Genomic DNA, 25,542 nt, shown 5'->3' with positions numbered 1-25,542 from the left:
GAAATTATGATGAAAATACCACTTAAAAGTACCTAGCGACTTGGTGGGTCAGCATTTTTCATCTTCACAGGCCCAAAAGAATTTTGGCAGATGCGAGATGAGCAACTGAACTTTTGAACTGTGGATGCAAAGTGTATGTATGTATGTGTGTGTGTGTAAATATAAGTCATTGTGTATTACATTACAGAGGTACCTCGAAATGGAGTAATACAAATAAAGTTGTCATTAGTTATAAATCCAGGCTTGTGTTACTGCTGTCCACAAAAAAGCGTTGGCTGCCAAAAGAAGGAAAGAAATGTTTTTTATATTTAGATCATAGATATTTGCTAACTTTTCCATGCTATTCTGTGAGACAGATCGCGTTGGGATGATGTTGACCTTCGAGGTGCAAACTGAGATCCCTGTCGCCACAGAGACGTGAAGATTGTGGTATGAGCGGGGAAGTCTTCTCTACAGCTGGCAGCAGGCCTGGCCTTGCACCGAGGTGCTCAGCCAACAGCTCCTCTCCTCTGTCACACCCCCCTCCTCCACCTCTTCCTCTGCAGCCTCCTGGATGCCAGTCTGCCTGGCTGGTGTGGTCCAAACAAGACCCAGCCATTGGGCCAAAGGGGCAATGGAATGGCTGCCAGCTGGGCCAGCACTTCACGGCCGAGCACCACTCTCCAAACAAACAGTGAAATGGGCCACAAGCCACGGGCAACATGGAACCTGTCATTACCAGCCGTGCATGGCTGGTTCACTCCCCAAAACCCAAGACGGGCCAAGGGCTTGAACGTGTACTGCACTTGACTCTAGCAAATTTCTCAGCCAGGGTTTGTCATAAGAGAATCCCTTCTTGGAGTTATGCCAGACCTTCATCATTTCAAGGTATATGTGTCTATTTACCGCTTGCAAATTATGTTGACTTTAATAGTCAACACTTTTTGAACAAATAAGGGGAATAATTTATTTTAAAGGTGTGTTGACACAAAAGGGACAAAATTGAGAGTGGAAAGACAATGTCTGCCAAAAAGCCTCTTGGATTAACTGCATACCGTCTAATTATACAACATCTAGAAAACTTCCGATGGTCCACGGGCTAAAATGGGACTCTATGGGCATTGGGCCTCACTGGGGTTTTCTTCACTGATCAAGGTTCTACAGGCTTTTGTGGTATAAGTGTGTTTGTCCTGAACAGTTTTGGCTACAACATACGATGCTTTGAGGAATCCGTCGAGGAAGAAACGGCGCTTCGACATCAGTACATAATCTGTCTGTCTGGAAGGGCTGTAACGATTTAAAGTCCAAGAATCGCCTTCACTGGAATGCACCACTGGGACAAAGTCATCCAGGAAAAGATTAATGAACAAAACAACCTGTGTCACAAACTGAATCTCTCATGTACTCTACACTGAGAGAAATATTGTTTCAGTGGGTCTAGAGCCATAATTCAATCGTCTGCCTCCACACGAAAGCGTACAACACATCTCTGTGGTCATGTCTGAGTCACAGCCAAAACCTGTTAATTAAAATAACTAGGTTTTGTCTCTGTCACATGCACTACCTCAGACATCGCTGACATTTTGTTACAGATTTTCATTTTTCAAATATAATAACAGTGACAAAGACAGGTCGTGGCTAACATGCTGAGTATATGGAGCATCGACTTAAAGAGACTGAGCCAGAGGGTCCCACTATTCAGTTTGGAAAATGATATTTGAATAAAACAAGGAAAGTAAACTGCACAGTGTTCTGACATTGAAACATGAATTAAATTGTAAGGATCTAGTTAGTTATTAAAACATTCATATATATATCTATATATATATATATAGATATATATATATATATATATATATATATATATATATATACCAGACCTACTACAAATAAGTTGAGGAAAGTTTTATTGTTTTTGATATTTACTTAGGATATAAACTGTGTTATTTTGAAGCTTAACAAAGTCTAGATGTCACGGAATTTACTAGTAAATAATTAGAAATCAAATATATCTTGTTAAGTTTTGCTGCTGCATGATCCAAGAAATATTTATCCTAATTTTACAACTCACTCAGCACCTCTAAGGCTCTGCTGAGTCCAGTCACAGGGTAGTGAGGCTGTGGATAAGAGATAACAACAGTAGCTGCATACCACTCTTTCACCATGATCTGAATTACTTTCACAGAGCTTGTACTACAGTTTGCTAGCATTGCATGGCGGACATTCAGTCTACGAGTTGTTGCAGCTGTGGTGAGTATAACTCATATTTTGAATTGGGTCAACAATTACTTCCCTCATGATACCATAAAAACTGAGAAAGCACTACAGAATTTCAAGAGATTATAGAGTATTTTCCTCTTTTGGGTGGTTATTTGAATGCAGTTAAGTATAATGCTTCAAAAAGTGAGGAGGAATGTCACAGTTTACTACTACTGACTGGTGAAAGTATTGAGCAGAATTACAATGACACGATGACTCAAGAACAAAAGGGCACAATTTCACTTTGCACTTTGTCATCTCTTCTTTTGTTGTATTTTTTTCCCTATCTGAGATGGTTGTATACTGTCAGCAGCGAATCACACCAATTTTCATATGACAAAAGAAAGAATTCTAGAAAGATTGAGACTGAATTTTTGTGCAATAGCAGAATGCATTGTGAGATTGGACTTGGCAAATAAGATAGTTTCAAAGCTTTGTTTTTCTACAGTACTTGTCAAAACTGTTGTGTTTTACACATCACGGAATGCCCTTCACAGCAAGCACCACCAAACCAAAGTAAAGGATGGGCGGGGTCCGTCCTTTTGCCTTCCAGCCTTTGGGATACATGCAACATAACTTCTATTTTTGTGTTTAATATAAAAGCACTCGAGGTTAGATGTCTGTTGCTTAGAAAAGGGACCAATGTGCTGTTGAAGTATTTTGACGGGAGCTCCTGATGCCTACAAATTCCTCGCCTTGCAACCTTTTCACTTCCTTGAAAAAAAAAAAAAAAAGTGGTCCTTTTTTTTTTGTTTTGCCCACTGTGATAAAGGGGATCTTTTATGCCATCAACAACATGGCAACAATGTACTCCCTTTGTTTCATTGCACCATCCTGGGGGGCTGTTAGGATGAGATACAGACATACAGAGGCACAGTAAATGATTGATGGGTTTAGAAGAAAATATTAAGACAAAAAAAGACTCAAAATTCAACATTTGTAAATATTTCAAGCTCTTGCACCCTGCCAAATACAGATCTGAGGGGTAACAACAATAACAGCAAAAACTATACTTAACCATCTATCCTGATGCAAACACAACCTTGACAACTGACTTATTTGGTTAGGACTATCTCTGTTTGCAAAAACTACACAAGACTAAAACAGCAGCCAGAAGCAATGTAGAACCTGGAGCCTCATTGGATATGCTTTCACTTCAGGTCATCAGCTGTAATAATATGAATAACGTAGTTCAAAACCACATGAAGCTGAAGTCATCCCCTCTCAAGAGTGTATGCAACTATGTGTTTGTAGCCAACAACATGGACTGTGCAAAGACAGTGAGAGAAAGACTTAAATGAGAGCTGACAGGGAAGGTATGCACAGTGCAAGTGTTTGGGCAGGAGCCACTTCAACCTGGCAAGTAAGGCAGCCCAAGCGCAACTTATCAGGGCAAAGGGATTGCATGTCCTGGCATGGCTAAAGAGGGCATAGTGAATTACATGAGTGAGTGTAGTGCAAAGCTGTATGAAACAGAATAGCTCCCTTTTCCTCCTCACACAAAAATTGGCATCTAGTGATGCAGTGGCATTCCACAAAATTCCAGGGAGCTGTTGCCTAGTACGCCCAGAAGTATCCACGCTGGCTTGCTGGGAGGGAACAGGAAGTCAAAGAAGAGACAATGTGATAGGTTCTAATTGCTTCAAAATGTCCTGAAGAAGGCCCCCTATTATCTATTTAAATCGGCTGATAATGGGAGGCTAGGAGGAGGAGATGGAGAAAGGGGGAGGTGGGTGAGAGGGGGTGCCTAGGCAGAGGGTGAAAGCTATCCTCTGCGCTGCTGTCGCCTCATTATTTTCCGTCTTGACGGACGCCCGCGCTCAACCCCTGGATGAATGGCCCTGTGCTGAATAAGTTATCGCCAGACACACAAAGGGAAGAGTGCGCTTCACAAACAACACAGCACTACTGCAAAGCATGAATCTCTTTTTCCTCTCCTTCTCAGTCCCCACCCCACCCCCCACCTCCACCCTTCCCCCCCTGCTCCCTCTAGACGAAAGGCAGGGCCTGCCACTGAGATCTCACCTGTAATTTCAACAGAAGCTCACAGTAGGTGGGAGAAAAACATAAGGGATATAATAAAATGAAAGGGAGGAAGGATACAGGCATCTATGTTTGCTGAAAAGATATATAGCTCCATTCCTCCATTTTGTTTCATCTGTCCTTTTTTGTTTGTGCGGCTCCTCAATAAAGACAGGGACCTCCTTTGGACATCATCTGAAGATGTCTGAGAGGATGTTGTTTTGTTCTTAAGACAAGGCCCACAGCATGATCATTGAAAAATGTTTTGGTTTCATCTGATGTTTATTTTGTTTATTTTTCTGTTGTTTGGACTGCTGGGGCTTGGCATATCAAATCAGGATCACCTCTGTATAATGCTCCCATGGGGGGATATGTGAGAGGATGGCTGCTAAATGGGAGCTTGAGGAATAATGGCAACAGGAAAACGGTCCTTTCCCAGACGATTATGGCGACGATGCAGGAACTCGACAGCAGCCGATTCCTCTCCCTTGCTATCACTCAAAAGTAGAAGTGGAACTTTTGGACAGGAGAGCCTCTTTCCCCTCTGACGGGGAAATCAGAGGGTGCCGTGGCCCGACAGGCGCTCGACGGCAGATCAAACAGGGCGGGTACCCTTGGAGTGACACCTGGAGCCACTTCAAGGGATGAGAGCGCCACTGATCTCCAGTCATCTCGTCAGAACGACAGTCTGTCAGGGTTAAAGGAGGGGGAAAAAGAAGCTCTATCAGCTAGGACGGTATGAGCGAGGTCGAACGAAGCATCACCTCAATGTCGAGGCAGGCTGACCCCGGTGCATTTGGAGAAATGATGGCGCAAAGACAGTTTTTTTTTGTTGGAATACTGGAGATCAGGACTGATGCCCACTTTTGAGAATCGTAAGAGCTAACTGTGCAGAAATAAATTAAAAAAACAGACTCACTCAAGATACGTCTTTAGTTTTTGCTTGGGGTTTGGTCGCATTTGCCATCAACTCTGGCATTTTTACATGATTTGGTTAAAAAGAATTTCGCTCCCATCACATGTGGAATAACTCGGTTTCAACTATGCCATGGCCTGTCAAAAAAACAGAAGCCCACTATGGGCTGGATAATAGAAAGAGGGAGATATGTAGGGAGAAAAAGGGGGCTTTGGCAGCCAGTTAAGCGAGTCAATCCTCAACAGACAAATGCATCCCTTATATAAAACAACAACACGTCTTTGCCCTTGTCAACAACCCCTTCCTCTACAGCCCAGGCTTGTGTGTGCCTTTTTCTTACTGAGAAAAAAAAAACTAAACAAAAAAAAAAACGTCCCATCAGCACTCTCTAATGGGCGAGGTGTGGGAAGAGAGGAAAAAGACAGAGATGAAGCAGGAGGGAGAGCGAGAGAGAGAGGTGGCAGTGGTGCTTGTTTGGCTCAGGAGCAGCGAGTAATGAGGCTGAGGCGCACCCTGTCATTGTCCCAGCAGCAGCCTGTAGCCACAGACACACACATACAGACACACAGGAATAATAAAAAGTATCGCCTCTCTCAAAACAAGACACTTACCCAACATTCAGCACCTAAAGAGTCAAATAACTTGATAGAAATTAAAATGCAGTTTAACATCAAAATGTTATGCAGTCTTATCAAAAGTACCCCCTCAATATTAGACAACCTGTTGTTAGACACTGAAATCTTTACGCACAGCGTGTGTAAAATCTCGTAACTTCTATTCAGTCATGATTCTCAATATGTTTCTCCAAAGCATGAGTGTGAAGTCAAGGTAAGAGTCTCCTGATTCCCTTCATCATGTCGAAGAACATGGATTCAGAAAACAACACAGACAGCTGTTCTGCACATACTGTAACTGGTGATTTGCTTTATCACACCGACCCCTGTGGCTACGCGGATGCGTCAAGAGTACATCTGCTGTTAGAAACCTGTGGTTGGTTTTCTTACTAAAGCAGATGGCAGTAGTACTAATACTGAAATGGCCCACAAAGCCTTGCACTGGTAGGGCCCTTCCAGTACTATTTCCATCAGGAAGGACTACTAACACCAAATATCTCCCTAAAGTATGCGAACATGTTATCCTGAGTCCTCTGAACATACCCAACAACAGCTGCGTTCCCACGTGATGTATGTATAAAGTTTATCTCAGGGTTGCGTTAGGGGCACATGTGATTCATGCTTTGGCACTTTGCTCCTTTGCCAGAATAAAAAACACATACTGGACATTAAAAAAAACACACAGAATGCTTTCCTGGAGGGAGCAGAAAAGGCCAGGGATAGGACTGACCCAGGGGGATGCAGCAATATGTGGGGAACAGGGGGTTGGAGTGGGGCGGTAATGATGTCAGGCTGAACAAATTGCAAAGCAAAGGGAATGTGTTTAAATGGAGTACATGGAATTATCGTGGCAGCAACATAGAGAGGAGATCAGAGAGAGCGCGATCCACTGGGAGCGATCTGCCACTCTCGGGACAAAAAACACGAACCTCGGCTATGGCTACTGTGATGAGTTCAGCTGTAATACAAAGTGAAATAGAATATAAAATAGGGCAAACATGTCTTACACAATAGACATGAAATATACTCCAGTACTCTGCTAAATGTGAGTAAGTAGGATTGTAAATGCCACATTTGATGGTATATGACATGGTGGCAGAAAGCCTGGCACGGTGCCACTCTTCCATTCACTCCTGACCCCCCCCCCCTCCCACACACACACACACACACACACACACACACACACACACACACTGTAATGAAGATTTTCCTCTGCTTTTTTTTTTTCCCAACACAAATAAATAAAAACAGGAAAAGGGAAGGAAGAGCTCTTTCAGTATCAATTAAAGAAATCAAACCTATTTGTTCAACTTCATAACAAGACTTCAAGCGGGCCCCAAGACTCAGATCCCACCACAGCTCCCTGGTAGAGTTGAATTCCATTAATTATGTGACCTACATATCCCAGTAGTTAATATTCCAGACAGATGGATACGGAGAGAGAGTATGTATTTGCCAATAATAAAGGCGAGAGGCAAAACTTACAGATCATACAAAATAAAAAGTTCCTCTCACCAGATGCTTTTTCTGGAGCCATGCACTTTGGTCTTGGCTCGTGATATTGTTCATAAGTTGGTTTATTGGGCACAGCAAACAAGGACAAAACTTTCCAGTTGACAAAGCAGGAAGAAAACCTTTGATTTTTCTACAGGCAAGGATGCATTGTAAATATTCTCCTGCCATTTAGTTATATGAATGGGTTTCATATCAATGTCAGAGGAGCTTCAGTATGGCAGGACATATTAAGACGGCACGTGAAGTCACAGCTCTAACAGTGCTGCTGCATTAGCCTGTGAGCTAGTGTATCATATTCCACCCCAGCTTATGGGCTGATCTCTTAATCAGTGTCCAGAGTGTGCATGAGTCTTCTTCTGAAGGCTGAGGCTCTGTCCATCCTGCCTGCCCGTCGCTACTGCCAGTCCCATCCATGAATATGGAGCTGTTCTGTGGCTGGGAGCTTGCTTATGTTTTCTGTCTGATATCTAGGCCCCATTCCCATTTCAAAGGAAGGTCCACCCGGGGCCTTGACTTTTTGATCTGCCTGGCGACTGAGTCGACCACCTGCATGTGGGATCAGCTGCCAGTGAGAGCAGACAACCCCTCTGCTTCAAAATATACATCCTCCCCCCCTTCTTTTCCGTCCTCCCTTCACTGCTTCATTGCTCCTCACTGTGCCCCCTCCTTCCGTGAAGCTGCCAGCAGCCCCAATGGTCCTAACTGGGTCTGGAGCAGCATCCCATTCCCAACTGTTCTGACCATGGTGGGTGAGATGCTTGAGATGTTCAGTATAGCAGCAGGAAGGATCTTGCTGCAGCCAGAAGACCATTTTGTATTTATGAGAAGCCATAGTGTCAATGCACCGCGGAAACTGCAGAGGCCTTATCAAAAGGTCTGTGGCCTTTCTAATCAGGAATATTGATCCACACAGTGAGTTTTAACCCCTCCCCATGCTTATGTGCGCCACATATCGATCAAGAGCCATCAAAATGTGGAGTAAGTAAATATGAATAGATGACATGAGACAGTGTCTATAGTTGTGAAACTAGTTAAAAGCCCATGACACAACCAATTAACAGCACCTATAACAGTGTTTTATACTAATTACCCTCATTGGCAGTGATGGGTTTCACAGTCAGACATTTGTAACAGCTTATTCTCAAACAAAGCAACAGTTATTTGCGATGTGTGTTTTTCAGAATGGTTCTAGCAATAAGTGATATCCACAGAGTCTTTAAGTTAATTGGCTTTCTTGACCCGTGACAGCTAGCTTAATGAGTGTCTAATTGTTTCCCAGCTGGGGTGATAGCCACCAGACCATAAAGAGACTTCAAGAAGAGGTGCGAGTTTAAAGGGAACCACACCAGAAATGTAAAAGGAAACCCTTTATCCCATTGATCAGGACAAATCCCTCCACTTACATCTGGGTCTATTTGTCTGGCATGGATCAGAGCCAAAATTACTAGTCATAATCAACTTTAAACTGCTGCTGTATTTATTTATTTGCTCACTAATACAGCTCAATAGTAAAAAAGAAAAGAAAAAAGAAGTTCTGTATCTAATTAATGTGCCTCATCAATTGTCCAAACAAAATAGCATCTTTCAAATTTCACTAATTGCTGCATTCAAACAAATGGGAACAAACAAAAGCTGGAATATTCATCAACCTGCATGAGTATCTGCGTCCACCACTTGTGTCGCAAGTGCAGAGATCCTAACACACACCAGCAAAGGTTTTCTTCACTCACCTATTTGTAGAAGCCCTTTACACACTGCACTACTTCTGCAGCTGTTACAAACAAGTGGAGAATGACAAAGCAACCACCATCCAACTCCGAGACCAACTCCAATTGCTCTGACTTCACAAACAAATACACAATTCATCAAAAATGCAGAGAACCGGTAGGGGGTAGGTGGAGGGGCGGGGATAATAAAACGAAAGGGGAAATGAGGACAAATTTCCTAAAAAGGGGGCGATGGGAAATAGATATCATTTAACTATCCTAGATTTCATTTTGGCTCTCAGATATGCATCTCTGCTTATAAATTAACTTCAGATTTAATATTTCCAGCCAACAGCCTTGAAGGAAAAAGAAAACAAAACACTTTGTTATATATATGTATATTCAAACAAAACTGAAAGAAGAAAATGTTAAAGAAAGGTGGGTGAGTGTGTGTGTGTGTGTGTGTGTGTGTGTGTGTGTGTGTGTGTGTGTGTGTGTTGTGGTGCTCCCATCAAGCAGAAAGGCAGGCAGTAGTCGAAGAGACTCGCAGCCAGGGCCCGCTTTGGAAAGCTCTCATAAATCCTGATTTGAGCGAGGCGCTAACCAGAGGAGCTAAGGCACATCAAGAGGGGGGGGGGGAGTAAAGAGTAGGAGTGGGTGGGGTGGCAGCATGCCTCTTAAAATGCTACGTCTGATTAAGTCTTCCCATTAGGTGACAGCTGAACTTTAACATTAATATGATAATATTGAAATAAGTGCGTGTTATTTACTTCAGCACTAGAGGGGGTGGAGGGAAGAAGAGAAGAAGGAGGAGGGAATGATGAATGATTTCTGGACAGCTTGGGTGACATGCCAGGCGAGTTGACCCCCCCCACCCACCGCACCCTCCCCGCTCAATCCCCATCCTCCTTCTCCCATAATCAGACTTGACAAAATGGAGACATATGCAGAAATATTGGTTACAGTCGGCGTCACAGCCCTTCTCAGGCCTTCCCTCCCAGTATCTGCCGGCCGCCCTGCGAGCCGCCCTCCAAATTGTCTATGGGCACTGAAGCATCTATTTCAATTGGCACTTCCTTCCTGCCACAGGATTTTACATTTAGTCTGTGTCATTTACATATTACTCTTAATCAAAATCCACAGCAGGCGACAAGGAGAGGGGAGGAAAAAAAAAACAAGAGGGAGCAAGAAACAAAACCGTGGCGTCACGGTTCAGGGGTAAGCACACAGCCACTTTATGAAATGGAGATGTGACAAGACATTACAGTGTGTGTGTGTGTGTGTGTGTGTGTGTGTGTGTGTGTGTGTGTGTGTGTGTGTGTGTGTGTGTGTGTGTGTGTGTGTGTGGTGGCCGTGTGCATGTGTGTGTTTGTGTGTATTAGGAGGCGGGCGCATAAGATAATGCAAGGCCTATTGAAATATTTGCGTTTGAATGCTTGTGTTTGTGTGATTGTTGGGGGCTGTCTTGTGCCTGAACTAGTGAACAAGAGAGACAAAGGCTGCAAGTTGGATATGGTTGTAAGTGCATTTTGTGAAATACAAAGGCAAAGAGAAGAAAAGAGTGAGAGACATGTACAGAGCGCACTTGTCTTTTCCAGCCTTGTTCTCCTGGATGCAGTACGGGGCTACTCTTCTCCGAGTCTACCCAAGAACATAGAACCAATACTATGACAGCCACTCACACTGTTTGTTTGTCGTAAACTACAATGGTGACAAATCAGAATTATTATAAGTCAGAGGAAATGTGGTTCCTTGAAATTGTATGAGTTAACACTGCACAAAGAGTATTTAAAATCACATTTAATAACAGTTCACATTCTGAGGTAGTAATTTGAGATATTATCCAAATAAAATTCAACTTAATTGGACAAAAACAACTGGTCATAATTTAAGTGATCACAAGTGATGGATTGCATCATGTTATGAACTGCAATTTTCACTTTAACATGTCAAAGTTTTTTTTTTTTTTACTTCATTCATCCACGAGCTCACCGCACTATTAAAGCACAATGCATTCAAAGAGGTGCAGAAACAGAGTCCCTACCTGCTGCTTACCTTCTCAGCATGCCGGTAAGGATGCGAGAACTCTTCCCCAGGTTGGCGTCTGTTTCTCTCAGCTGGGTGGAGAGAGAAGTGGTAAAAGACAGGATTTAGTTCCCTTTCTAAACAAACAAGTCGGCAATTCTATCAAACATCGTCTATGAACAAACCGAGATGGTTAAAAGTAAAGAGTATGAAATAACTATATATCCTCTGACCACCTCATTATACAATTAAAAGACAGAGAAAGGATTTCTCGGTAAACTCTTATGTAACTGAGGAAATGGGCAATAGTATTTACCATGGTGACAGTTATTACAATATGATTGTGTATGGTTCCACTTTTACACAGATTTGTACTAGTGATCTTAAGGCAAAGTGCAATTTGACAAAAGACATTTCTAAAATTTGACACTTCATTTTTCACCAAAAGTAGTTGGTTACCAGGCTAAAGAGATGAACCAGAGATCCTTTGATTGGAAGTGTGCTGTTTTCCCGTTAAGTTACTGATTTCAAAACATCTCTCTACAAACCTCATTCTAGAGTTGCTTGAAAAAGCTGCTGATTTACCAAAAAATAAAGAGCTCCAATACAGATAAAGTGTACACTATACACCAACACGAGTTTCAGTGTCAGAAAATGTGTGTAACTTTAAGGGATTCGATTTCCACTTAAGACATGTCACTTGAATTGCCTTCTGCTCATCCAGCTGCAGAGCAAACACTACAATGATGTACGGGGGGGAAAAAAAGAGTGAGAGGCATCTTTACTTTTGTCATAGCAAGCACAAGAAGTCCTTGAAAGCACCCTTGACATAATGATCATGGCTAGTCAGGACTAATTGCCTTCGATATTTTCCTTTTCTGTCGTTTCCTTCTCTCTGCCTTTTCTTCCCTCAGGGGTCACAGGAATGTTTTCATTCCCTTCTCTTATCAGACACAGGGACTTTCACAGGGAAAGGGATTTGGAAGAGATGTTGCCAACAAGGTGTGAGTGTGAAAGTAAAAAAAAGAAAAGAAAAAAATGCTGACACTGCACCCAGTGAGCTGCCACTAACATCTACCTGTAGTCGCATTTCTGGAGGATGATGGGGGAGCATGGGGAATAGTCCTCGTAGAGTTTCTCTCTATAGTCAGCAGGGAGTCATTCATCTTCATCTCTCTCTGAGATAATAACTGCTTTCCCAATAAGGTCTTTCTCACTCAGTATGTTTCATCAGTGTATTACACTGTATTCCTTTCGATTTTTAATTCCTCACTTTCACGTCTCTTCATCTACAACCCCACATGTCTTCACAATGGTTGCTGCAACACTCCTTTTCCTGTTTGTTCTCGCTCATCTTGCAGTCATCTCTCTCTTGCTTGCAATTCAGCCTCTCTTCCTACCCCTCCTTTATGGCTACTTTCTTCCATCTTTCCTTCCTACCCTCTGGCAGCCTGGGCTGGTGCGATGCAGATTGCCAGAGCCAAGGATACATGTGGTACAGGGTAGGAGGTGGGGGACCTGGGGTTTGGGCCCTCTGGCAAAGACAACAAGTCCAGCAGTTGCCTGATGTCTGCCTCTACCCACAGATCTGTCCCCTAGACACTTTACACGTTCTCCCAAAATACATCTCGCTCTGAATCATTCCCCCTCTCTCTCTCTCTTCCTCTCTCTCTCTTTCGCTCTCTCTCTCTCTCTCTCGCTCTCTCTCTACAGCCTCCCACCAAATCCTATGCTGAGTATGTTGAGTGTTTAGCATGAATTGTGGTTACCTATATGGAGAGAATAAGAAGAATGAACTTCTATTTTCTACATACAGCTCCAAAACAGAACAATCTCCAAAGGCACCCTTGGCTGCTTTCTCAGATTAAATTATATATGCTGCTACCATTATCATAAATTTGAGCTAATTTGCATTACATATTCAAAATAAACTCGGATCCATATCCTTTCAATCTACAGCTCCAAAAGAGGACATTTAGTAAAGAATGGAGAAAAGTTCAGCCTTGAGGATGAAAAGTGCAAAATGAACATGTAATTCCTTTTGAGTGTTAAAGTTTGTAAGCCTATTGGATGCGATAAGGAAATTATTCATTTGTTCCCTCAAATTACACAATTAATCCTCTTTATATTAATAATCTGGGCTCTCAAATAACTAAATCCATACCCTCAAAATTATTATTTTAATTCATGACTTTAATAATTTATTTCATATTGGCACTGAAGTTACAGCCTGCTGTGACTAGTCCGTCCTGTTGTGGTAATAGAGGTTAGGTAACAGGCTAAGAGCTATCAGTCTGAGTGTCGAGGTGCCCTCAAATTTCATAATTCATTTAGCCTAATTTGCAGCTAAAGACAGATAAAATAAATGTGCACATCTGGTCAATAGAGAAGGGTTGTGCACATTATGCTAATTATGTTCCCTGAAATTAGCCATTCCTACACTCAAATTAATAATTTTATATGCTTGAATTGTTTGTTCAACGATGTAAATTAAAGATTTTTAGGGAACAAACATCAAAAACTTCCTGCTACTGCCTTTCATGATTCTCTATAAGTTTGCCGGGAGATTGGTTAACCGTATTCTTCAATCCACTCAGGTGGTTCAGAGTTGGGAGCAGACTGCTCTGACCCAGTGTGAAACCCTCTATTGACTTCTATTTGTACCATAAAAGCAAAACAAAAGGCCACACCTCCTGCTGAGCATAGGGGTTTGTGTTTGTGTGTGCTTCTATGTGTAACTTTGTGTGTGAGTGTCTGTATTTGTGCGCGGTTTATTCATCCTAAAACTATAACTATTTCACATTCCTTCTTTTTAATGTAAAAGAGCTGTTAAGCCCTTCCATCCAGTGTCTTTACATATCACTTTACTTTTGCCCCACAAACTGCCTTTAAAGCCATCAGTGTGTGTGTGTGTGTGTGTGTGTGTGTGTGTGTGTGTGTGTGTGTGTACATGTGGTGGGGGTGTTCGGCAAAGAAGACTCATGGGAAGAAAGAAGGGAGAGAGAGAGAGAGGGAGCGAGAGAGCGAGAGAGAGAGAGAGAACGAAAGAGAGAGAGCAGGTACTCTCAGTAGACACTATGGACCGTTTTGAAAGGAGATGTTTGATTTCCTTTGAAATCGCCTGCGCGAGGCCCACTGCCATGTTGTGATCTTTAAGCATTCTGCGTAGAGGGGGCCAACAGGGCTGGGCCCCCTTCCTGTGTTTGGTCTTTTCTGTCTCTGCCTACCTGTCTGTTTGGCTGGCTGCATGTAAGGAGGGGCAGCAGTAAGGATTTGTTGAGGGGCTGGTGGGGGGGACTCTCTGAGGGAAAGTGGGAAGGAGAGCGTGAAACCGGAGAGGAGTGCTGAGCAGTAAAGGAGGGGAGAGGAGAAGGATGGCAGGTGGCAAACTTAACCCCGTTCAAGTGAGGGGAAGGAAAGGGGGAAAGTCCTGGAGAGAGGCCACAAGTGAGCTGATTTTATTTCATGCGATGAGGCAAGATATGCTCAACAGTTTACCTCTAATGAAGCAAAAGAGAACTTAATATTGTCAGATGGATACCGAACACTAAACATATTCATTTGAATGTAAAACAGTCCTATCTATAAATAGGCACATTAGGTAACACAAGTGTAAGTACGTCCAAGGGTGTGTATGGCATGTTTGTGTGTGTTGACTGTCATTGGTGTGTTTACTTGGCAAACCATTGAAAAACGCAGTAAATGTTGACAGTGTTGCTAACCAGCTGTAACACGTACGGTTTCGCGAATGCTTGTCAGAATGAATGCCTGAGTGTGTGCAGGTGGCAGGTGTGTGCTCACCCTTTCTCTGGCTCTCTGGACCTTCTCACGGTCGCTGTGCAAGTTGGTAAGAATCTCCTGTCCCACTTGTTCTGCAAAAGGAGAACACGCAGCGTGAGGAAGACGTACCATACAGGATGTCCAACAGTTTCAAAACAGAATAGAAACATCTCTGAATCAATGAATGATTTAGGTACTCAGTGAAAAGACAGTAGGAAATAACTTGTCATATCCATATCATTTGAATACCCACAACATTTAGAAAGGCCTCTAATTATAAATAAATAAAAGTAAATACATAAATAACTCCTTTTAAAAATAAATCATGTGTAAATCACTGTATAAATCACCTTTCTTTCTGTCCATGATGAATAGAATGTGCTATTTTTCATCTGGACCTCCTTTGTGAGTCGTTTCAAGACCATGGATGTGTGTCATACTTTGTACAGTGTGGAGCCACAGCACTGTCTAAAAGGAGTGTCGCACAGGCAGATAGTAGAATAATGTAGCTGTGGGATGTGTTAAACCTTCTTAAAAAGCTGAAGTAAACAGACATGAAGTTGAAGACAACAATAGCCCAGCATCCAGCCTGCCAGTGGGGTCCACTCAGTCAATGCAATATTCATTAATCCATTCTTTTTTAAATGCCTCTCGTCAGTTGTGGATGTAAACACATTAACGCACAGTTATAAAACATCCCCAACAAGGCACCTGACAAGCTTGTCAGTGGTCACTGTCATTTTCCTGTCCCTTGGGTTAGGGATAAAAAATAAAAAAAATAGAAAGAAAGATAAACCAAATAAGTTGCCCCCCACCACCACCACCACCATAAAAACCCACTGCTGCCATCAATGTAACCATATTGCTAGAGCATTAGTGTTTAAAAATGAGGGAGGCAGAGGATGAATCAGGAAAAAAAAGGAAAAAAAGTGAAGAATCTTTGCATGGATCAAAGACAGGCTTTCAAGCGCACCAAACAAATCCGGAATAAACAACACAGTTGCTGACTGTATTACACTACACAGGTGCCGCACACCAAAGGGCCCACGTGCTGAGCGCCTGTTTGGGGGGGGGGGGGAGCAGTGCAAAAATGGGCTACATCTGGCAGCTAAACAAGAGAAGAGAGAGAGAAAGATAGAGAGGGAGAGAGAGAGATGGAGAAAAGGGATCAGGGAGAAGTGGAAAAAAGAGAAAGCACTGTCAAATGAACGACATTCGTCTCCCATTCATCCCATCCCTTTTACCCCCCTACACTGTAACTGACTCAAATGTGTCTCTTCCTGCCTTCATTAATTTCTAATCTGGGACGAGACAGATTGAAGGATACCCAGATTAAACAGTGCAGTCAGACAGTCACATGTGACAAATAGGGCAGATTAAAAGACTGAATGCAGGTATTAATAACCATAAAAATACAAGCCCTCCCCCGTCCCGATTGGAGAAGAACAAGCGATAAACAGGAAGGGGACTTGAAGTGGAAATCTTCTGTTAAAGAGACAAATAAGCACATCTATCCATCTCTGTCAGGGTTGTGGCTTTATTTTTTTAAATAAATGAGTGTGACAAGCACTGCAGCAGCAGAGTAGGTTTTCTTTTTTTGACGGCAAGTGCATTATTGGAAAGGTTTGCAGTGTGTAAAAAGATGGATGAGTTAGCGGGAGAAAAGACCAGGGAAGATTTTTTTTTTTTATTCCAAGTACTGAGCAATTATTACACACATTCTGTACCAAGGTAGGTTTTGTAATGATGGTCTCATGTATGTTTAGGTAACAGACAGGTATTAGGACAAAAAAAAAAAAGGATGAAAAACAATCAATAGCCTTGGCAAGCTACGTTTCAGTGAACAAGAATGGAAGCACAGTGGATTCAAGTTTCTGTATTGTGGGATGCTGTGGAGAATACAGTGCTGGTGCTATCTAAAGGATGATATGAAAACAGTACGTGTTTCCTATGATGAGGGACTGTACCAGCCATCCAAGTGAATGGTCGTCCTTGACAAGTCTAATAGCTGCTGTAGAAAAATACGCATTTTTTTTTTTTTAAATTACAGTAAGTGTTTTGTGGAAGTTGCATCCACTTTTTTTTTTGCCTTGCAAGTAGAGAGGTACCATGCACGATCTTGCTCAAGAGGGAGACCTTTCTAAATTCTTTACAGAAAATGGTATATACACCTGAATGGAAACAACAGCACAGTTCCATTACACAAGATGCTAGGAAAAACAAATAGAGTGATATGAGGAACGTGGAATCTGCTCAATAGTGGCATTTTCAAAGGATAACCATGACTAGGATGGTATAAAATCAGCAGCAGTGTTTGGAAAACATACAGCTAACTGGACCACCTAAGCTCTTCGGACTGCTGCGATGTTAACATATTAAATTTGTATAATATCTTTCATAAAATAAATACAGATTTAATGACCGGGTCAAACATGTGGGTCAGTAGAAAAAAAAACTGTACAGTTGGTAAAAAACATGCAGAGAGGAGACAAAATTTGGTGTTAATGTCCCTGACTTGTTGCTCGTTAGTGTATAAAATATTCCCCTCCTGTTTAAACAGCTATTAACAATTTAAATAAGCCTGGCCCAGAGGCCTTGCTCTGACTCTCTTGTTAAAGATCCTCATCCCCAAAGGTCCATTTAACAAGCCCATTATTCCATTACGTTACATTTACATCAGCACCAGAGCCTTAATTTAACTTGTTCCTCTAATGTAACTGTAGAAAAGAATTAGTATAGAAAAGTTGAACGCACAAATTAGATCGAGGGGAAAATAATGACTGTATTAGGAATTATTTTCTTTAAATACACAGACAGACTGTTGACATAGAAGCTCAACATTGCAACCTTTTGTTAACTGTTATAAGGTGGGCAACACATATTTACTGGGTAAATAGCTTCTCTAGTGTTAGTGTATGAAGTAATGTAATTTGTAATGTTACAGCGAAGCATTATAAAACAACATAATACAGATTTTTGTCTGCACTGTCTATTGAACAGACCTGCAATGATCAGTCAATCAACAAAAACATGTCCAGAAACTATTTTGATAAATAATTATAAGTAAAAATGTCAAACTTTGATCAGATCCAGCTGATTAGTTAGGACGAGCTTTTCATAAGCTTGGGACAAACTTGAAGTGTATAGTTGAAACCTATCTGAACCCATCTGTACCTACCTGAAACCTGTCATCTTGGACTTGAGGGAACTGTTTCATCAATTATGACATTTTACAACAATTAAGTGAGAAAATAACTACTAGATTCAGAAATAAGGAAATATTTTCAGCCCAACTTGAATAACAACAAAAAGGTTTAGTTATTTCTTTGTGCATTCCTAAGACAAGCTCAACTATTCATCTATATGTGCAAAGTTAAAATGTGATAAACTGCTTATATCTGCAAAGCATGGCAAAGGACAATACTGCCCAGACAGCAAATAATTCTGGTACTATCCAAAACTCTATAGCCTTCAACTTTATCCAGTGCATGGACACAGTTAATTGGAGGCATCATCTATTTTAGACGAGCTGTTTCATAGCAGTAACACTGTCTGAGGGCCCCTGACTGTCTTTCTATGTTGCATTTTTTTTTTTTTTTTGCCTTGCTCCCTCTGTCCCCAGAGGCAAAAGGGTACAAGACCTGATAGTGCTGCGCTCAGAGGCTCAGCACAGCTCCTTTTCATTAAGCAGTTGAGACCACTTTTTGAAGGTTACCACACACTTATATCTGGACACAAGCCACACACTGCCAACAAACGGGGTATGGAAACCCATGGGGGGTTAAGGGGAGGTAAGGAGGAGCCTGATAAATGTTAGACCGTACATTTTCTCTCTCCCAAACTCTCTATCAGTCACACATACACACACGGAAACACAGTGCAGTAGTCAGCTTATATGCCTGTGACTCCCAGGTGAGTAAAGTTACCTGTCTTTGTACACTTCCAGAGAAGCTTTTTTTTTTTTTTTTTTAAGACTTTTCAAGTCTACAACTGCCTGGTGACACACTTTCATCACCCCCATCAAAGTTGTACCCACAATGGGATGTATTTGTAATGCTGAGCCCACAGGCCATGAGGCTAGCGCCTTCGCACTGAGCGATAGCTCAAAATAAAGAGGTGCCAAAGAGGTGATGGGTCATAGGGGATGACATATAGCACCTGGGGGCTCAGTGATGTTAAAACAGATTACTTTTAATTTTAAGAAAGTCTATTTCAAGTTAATTAGGAACTGTTATATTGCAAGAGAGACAATAAAGGGTTTAATACAGAGATTTCTAGTCCTTCACAAGAAAAAGTGCATCATTTTAAGCCTGAGACTTTTCCACCCTGAGTATAGCCATTGTATGCAGCGTGCAATACTCCTGTCAGTCCACTACTGGATACCCTTTCATTGCCAGGTTTTGTCTCACCATGGAGTAAAAAGAACATGCAAGTATGACCAATGTCGAAGAAGAAGGTCATGTGACGAAGTACAAAGAGTAATTAAGACACAGTCTAATACTTATAACAGTATTGGACAGCTCAAACCCAGGACTTTTATCCAGGAGATCAGGGTTCGAGGATGTGACAAAGCGAGTATTGCAAGTAAGTTACATAAGATTACTATAATACATAGTAAGTAAACATAATGAAATGCATTCAACTTAGGTTACATACATTGAGTAACTTATGTGACAAAAGTTACTTTTTGTAACCCTAACCAAACATCCTATTGTGCCGAAGTAGTTTTTTTTCCCTAAACCTCACAAGGCCCCTACTTTTCATGCCAAAGGTGAGACAAAACATGACCCTGGCACCGTATCCTGCAGTGGACTGTTGGGTGTGTTACATGCTCTGGCGTGCTAGTGGATTGCTGTGTACATAGGTTGTGTTGGGATGATGAGTTTAGCCTGTTTTTGCAAGAGATTAAACACTTAAAAAAGCCATAAACAAGGACTATTCTGGGTAGGAAGAAGCTGGACCATCCCAGTCTGTCTTGACTTAGCCCATGTACCGGCCCTTCCCCTTGCATGTGTTTGAGTGGTGGTGGGCAGTCAGGGTGGATTTCTGGGGCCTTTCTTCACTCCGCCAGGCTCTGTTTTATTCATCGCCTGCGCCCTGACCCTGCAGAGCTCCTGTTCTGACAAATCACTTCTGATTAAGACAGATCTCTGTTAGTCAGCCACTCAACTTGGCTTATTCATCATTCCACAGAAAATCTCCCTCTTTGCTCCCCCTGTCCCTCCTCCTCCCAGCTCGTTTGCCTGTCCGTCAGACCGAAGCAAGGCACAAAAGAAATTTCCGCTGCTGTTTTAAATGGCTGATTATAGACAATTGGTGGATGGAGAGACGTAAGGCCGTCTTATGGGTGATAAAACGCAAGTTTAATGGGTATAAATGACCGGGCCTGCAGGAGAGCAGCTGGTAATAGAACCATTTGTTTAAAGTTGAACCGGGGTGGAGAGAACTGAAAGCTACATTTTCTTTCTATTTGAGCTCCCCCTCCTCTTTTCCCTTCACCTCAGCCTCAAAGTCAAATTCTCAGAATGCCAGATTTACATTTTTTTTTTTTTAAACAGCAAAAGTCCCCTTCACCCACATTCAATGAGAATTGATGAGGCTTGGAAAGGAATAGCTTGTTTTACATTTATGAAATTACCCATACCTACATGTCCTTGTGGACACAGCTGCAGAAACTTTGACATGGCCAGTCACACATTGCATTGCTTTCTATGGGTTACTAACAATGGAATCAGAATATTTACTATAAGTGTAATTAACAATACAGTTAGAGCATTCATATGCAAAGTTCTGCAATAATAAACAGCAGCAAACTCTGCAGTGCCAAGGCATCTAGACAGCCACAAAGCTATTGTGTTAAAATGTCTAACAAACCAGATTAAATTAACCTGAACGACAACCCTGCTGGTGGCAAAGGGCTGAGAAGCAGGAGGAGTGAGTGGAGAATGAGGGTTCCTACAAGCAATTTGCCTGGACTTAATCAACCAGTCTCACTGAACCATCCAAATGAAAACTAATGGACTTGCGTGCTTGCTGTGATTGCCCCACATGCAACAATGTGCAGGCAGGAGCAGTACTTTCTGAGGTCTTCAATTAAAAAACAGGGAATTTCTACAGACGGCTGGTCAGCCTATACACATTCCACCACCACTCATATCCCGATTGGTCAATTGTGAAGCTCAAACAGAGCTGACTTATTAATTCCATTTCCAGCACTGGGAAATGATTTTTTTATGTGTTGATTAAACTTGGTCAAAATTTAAAAAAAAAAATGTATGAAGTGTAGAATTAAAACTCGTATCCGAATGAACTAATTTGTCTATGCATTATTCATAGTGCTGACATTTGTGTCAATTGTACTGGCCACACTGCAACTAAAATATAAAAAAGAAATAGTACATGAACAAAACACACAAAAAAACTACTACATTAAACTTTATTCAAAGCTAGTCAACCTAGATAATAAATCCAGAGTTTGAGTGCTACAATTTCAATAATTAGATTTTATTATTAGCTAAGTAGCTGTATAAATGATGTCCCCTCAGTAAATAAGCACTGTAATACAATTATGACCTAAGACTCTAATGAAAGAAAAATGTTATGTTGGATTTGGAAGACAAACACATTAAGTAAATCTGAGCACTACCAATAATGCAAAGGGAAGGGAGAGGTATATGTAGAGGAAAACAACTCGTTAGTTGGTCCTAATCAAACGCAACATCTGATTTAATAACCCCTCGTGGAAATGATTGAGGGAGAAAAGTTGGCCAGTTTTTCGGAAATGGACTCCATGAGAGATATATGGAGGCGGGGGGAAGAAGAAAGAGAAAACTTGACGTTCCTCTGGTTCGTTTTCAACAGTTTAGGAGCGTTAATCATCACATTACTGTTGATTAAAGGCTTTTACGTCTCTAATCAGAAAGTTGACAGGCAGATCAAAGAGCGAAACACAAATTTCTTGCCTTTTAATTATCTGTACAACACCACACCTCGGGCAGCTCTTGCCTGCCTATCTCCTCAAACTCAGCGAACGACTGCGAAAGGAGATCTAACACTCTACAACAGTTCATTATCCAATAAAATGGGAGATTGGGGAGAGAAAATACACACGGCAACACACAAAATCACACACGCGTGCACAAAAGCTTTAAGGCTTTATGATTAGTGAAGACCTGGGGGAGGCCTGCAGTCTTCTTTATTAACATGTCCTGAATTGGAACACCTTAATTATGTTTGTCAAAATCGGACTTGGCGTCAAGCTCATTTGCATGTTTTGACAAGGCCTGTTGGGAGTCTTCCTCTATCTTTCAACAGGGTATTTAGCACTTTTCAACACCTACTGATGACAGTTTTTTGTTAATACCTGAATGAAAAAGCTTGTTAAATGTGCTTTGTTGGACTCACTCACCCAGCCTCACTGTAGAAATGATGCAAACACTGAGTGAAATACACACAAAAAAGAGGCTCCAGACTGTCTTGATCAACGCTTGATCACCACTCCTATTCAAACTGACGAGGATGTGACGCCTTCTGCGGCCGACTGCCCAGCTGTTCCCCATCAAGTAATTCAGACAGGAAGAATCTGAACTACTTTTACAAAAGATTTGGCATCGCTTTGGAGGTTCTCAACAGTGCTGCATGTTCTGTTGCAGATTTAGCGGTACAACAGATTGCTACCTGACTCGTGATCACATTCTATTTGAATATAAGAAAGCAATGGACCCCGCCCTCCCTTCCCCCATTAACAGTCTACTAAATGAATCCTCGTTACGTCAATGGTATGTAAAGCAAGCATGGTTGACGACAAACAAACAATCTGTGGGGACACAGGACTGTCGGCGGCAATTTAGCAGCGGAGAAAAGGAAGGCATGAAAGTGAGGCATCAAACATTAGCCTGAATGGATGGTGCAGGCCATTAGAAGTGGTTGCACTGACAGGATCTGACAGTTGAAAACACTTAAAGATTATTTTCCTCAAACTCTGAATTCATTAATACTCATAAGCTTGGGAAAGGCATTCAAAACAGCAAGAAAGGAGAGGGCTGGGGTTGTTTTAAAGTTAGTAAGGGGTTAAACTAAGGAGGCCAGCTCAGTCTCTGTAAATGAAGTTCATATCTCAGTACCTATTATTAGTAGTTAACTAGTTTCTTCGTTACATCTATTCTGCTTCTTCTCCTCTCAATGATATTTAATATTTGTACATAAAGCGTAGGTGGTTGACACTGTGCCTTAACGACTCGGTAGATCAATTGATGTAAAACAAAAAAGAAAGAAAAAAAGAACAGTTAATGCAAACTGAGTTGATTAAATAATAAAGTGTTTCTGATTGGTCTAGAAGACTGCTATATTCCCAGATATTTTGGGTTGGAAATAGTGGTAAAATTTCCAATACCGATACCATGACTTTGATACCACTTCCCGAACAATACTTTTTGGCTACCAATTTTACAAAATTGATTTTAAAGAAAATTTAATTTCACATCATGGTACATATTTTTATTTTTCATGAAATTTAGAGAAGGAAAGTGTAACCCAGGTTGTTTGCATTAGCTGCCATTTACAGATTACCCCGAAACACCTCATTTGCAAGTTATTACTACACACTACAATTTACTGATGTTACAAAAATGTCTTACTTGCTATCAGCAGATGCTAGCTAGCTGAAATAAGAGGAAAATAAAGTGTTCTAACGCAAGATTTACTAATCCAAGTTAAAAACGAGTGACTTTATGTATTTGTTTGGGTCGCCCAAGTATAGGCTACGCATCAATTGGTTGTGAGTAACCAAAACTGAAGTACTGTTGTTCAAAACTACACATTAAAGACCACAACAATGAAAAAACAATAGTTTAGTATAAACAAAGTTTTGTGTTCAACTCTCTTGGAGCCAGAGATATAAACGTAAACTACACACTTTTGTTGGCCACACAGGCCTACTGGAGAACTGAATAAACTATAATATGCTCATTTCTTATATTATAGCATAACTTCAACATTTGATGTCCATATCGGAGGCATTAATCTGTTTTAATAATTCACTGCTACAGGAGTACTTGCTCTCTTATGGGCACATGCTACATCAAATTCTCTTCAGCAAATCAGAGGTGCCCTGAAAATTTCATTTGAGCAAGCAACAGTGGAGCCTGTTATCAGAGCACCACGTCATTGTGGCTGCTCTGACAGACAGCACAAACAGAAGTTTGTGTTTTACTTTGGGCTAATACCATCACACTTCCCTGCTCTGGTAAAAGGAAAATAATACTGCTATTATAGGGGGAATGAGGCACAGAGGGGACTCACAAAAGGGAGACACATCATGCGCCTCATTTAACAATGACCGAGGCCACAGAGTTGAAGGCAGATTATTGTCAGCTGCCTCTGTGAATATACATAACAGGACACGACATGTGATGGCATGTCAAAGCTCCTTTGCACAGTGTACATTGTTCATTTGTGTTAACTTTACATCGCTCCTTTACGAGATAAAGTATTTTCAATCTGTTTTGAAGAATTCAGTCCTTTAACCAATCTCTTTGAAAGCCTCATTTTAGAAAGGTAATAGAAATTCTGCCAAGTATAAGGCTATTCTAAAAAAACATACAAGTGCAGTACAATAAATGTGACTTGGTGATTACAAGGACATTGTGAGGTGATACTTTTTTTTTTTTTTTTTAATCTATAACTAAAAACAGCAATAAGAATAATCACTTAATTTGACAAAGAAAAGCAAAGAAAGCTACATTTCTTTGTTCAACAGCTTTGGCTAAAGGTAACTTGTTGCTTTAAAACTAATCAACTATTCAACAAACACACATGTTTTGTATTAAACTGCATTTTGCATTACTTGATATCCAGAACTTTATACATAAATGATTTAACCTCATAAGACCCTCTGGCAATGTAAATCTAGTTTATTGAAATAGAGTCAAAATAAGTTTATTAATGCATTTCTGAGTGATATTTGAGAAGATAATGTCAAACTTACTTATAGTACTAAAGTACCATAGTAAACAAAATAAAATGTTCTCCAAAAACACCCTGCAGCAAAATGATTCAATCCCCATTATTTGATGAAAAACATCTTCTGAGCTTTATGACCTCCAATTATTGTTTCTGGTCATTTCTGTCCAGCTTCAAACTATTTTGCAATTTTAGCCCGTTTTTCGTATGCAAAAGCTTCAAGCTCACTAATATTCTTTGGATGCCATGCTGCCGCTGCTTTCCAGAAATGACAGAGATTTCCAACAGGAATCAAATCCTGGGAGTGGGATGGCCACAAAAGGACTTTTCAGGAACAATTCCTGAACAAAGCTTTGTAGCCGTAAAGTCCTTGGTTGTTTAGTGTTCTTATAGTCTGTACTGATACTTTAGTTCCTGCTTTCATCGGGTTCTCCTGCAAGTCTCTGTAGCAATATCTGTTGTTCTCAAATGTCTGATTACCCTTAAGGAAATTTAACTCTTTTTCCAAGGTGTGCTGCTATACTTTTGAAGTATTGTCGTGTCTTGGATACCTTTCTTTTAAATCCTTGTATTTTGGTGAAATTAAATAATTTCTTACATTTCAGATTGGTGTTTTTATCTTTGCCACATTTGCTACTGAGCACAACACCTGCATAGGCAGACTTTACACTGTATTAAAAACAGCAACCAGGATCACCTGACCAGCAGACACAGAAGAAAATGTTTTTGTTGAATTCCTGAATTTGTCCGTTAACAGACTAATTGC

General features: G+C 41.2%; 1 protein-coding gene across 4 annotated transcripts in view; it reads right to left on the bottom strand.

Moving 5' to 3' along the window:
- Positions 1–25,542, bottom strand: part of vti1a (vesicle transport through interaction with t-SNAREs 1A) — a 115,703-nt gene that overhangs the window by 24,703 nt on the left and 65,458 nt on the right. For 2 of the 4 annotated variants that reach the window (XM_069155462.1, XM_069155463.1), the window contains 2 exons: positions 14,838–14,908; positions 11,067–11,128 (listed from right to left, as the gene is read on the bottom strand). In XM_069155462.1, the coding sequence (XP_069011563.1) occupies positions 11,067–11,128; positions 14,838–14,908 (133 nt within the window). Of the gene's footprint in view, positions 1–11,055; positions 11,129–14,837; positions 14,909–25,542 lie in introns of all 4 variants that reach the window. The other 2 variants (XM_069155464.1, XM_069155465.1) reach the window with 1 other exon arrangement.

Source organism: Embiotoca jacksoni, unplaced genomic scaffold (assembly GCF_022577435.1).
Source record: "Embiotoca jacksoni isolate LCO1_2020_lvr unplaced genomic scaffold, fEmbJac1.0.p SCAF_20, whole genome shotgun sequence".
Lineage (NCBI taxonomy): Eukaryota > Metazoa > Chordata > Actinopteri > Embiotocidae > Embiotoca > Embiotoca jacksoni.
This window is presented reverse-complemented; position numbering and strand designations above follow the sequence as displayed.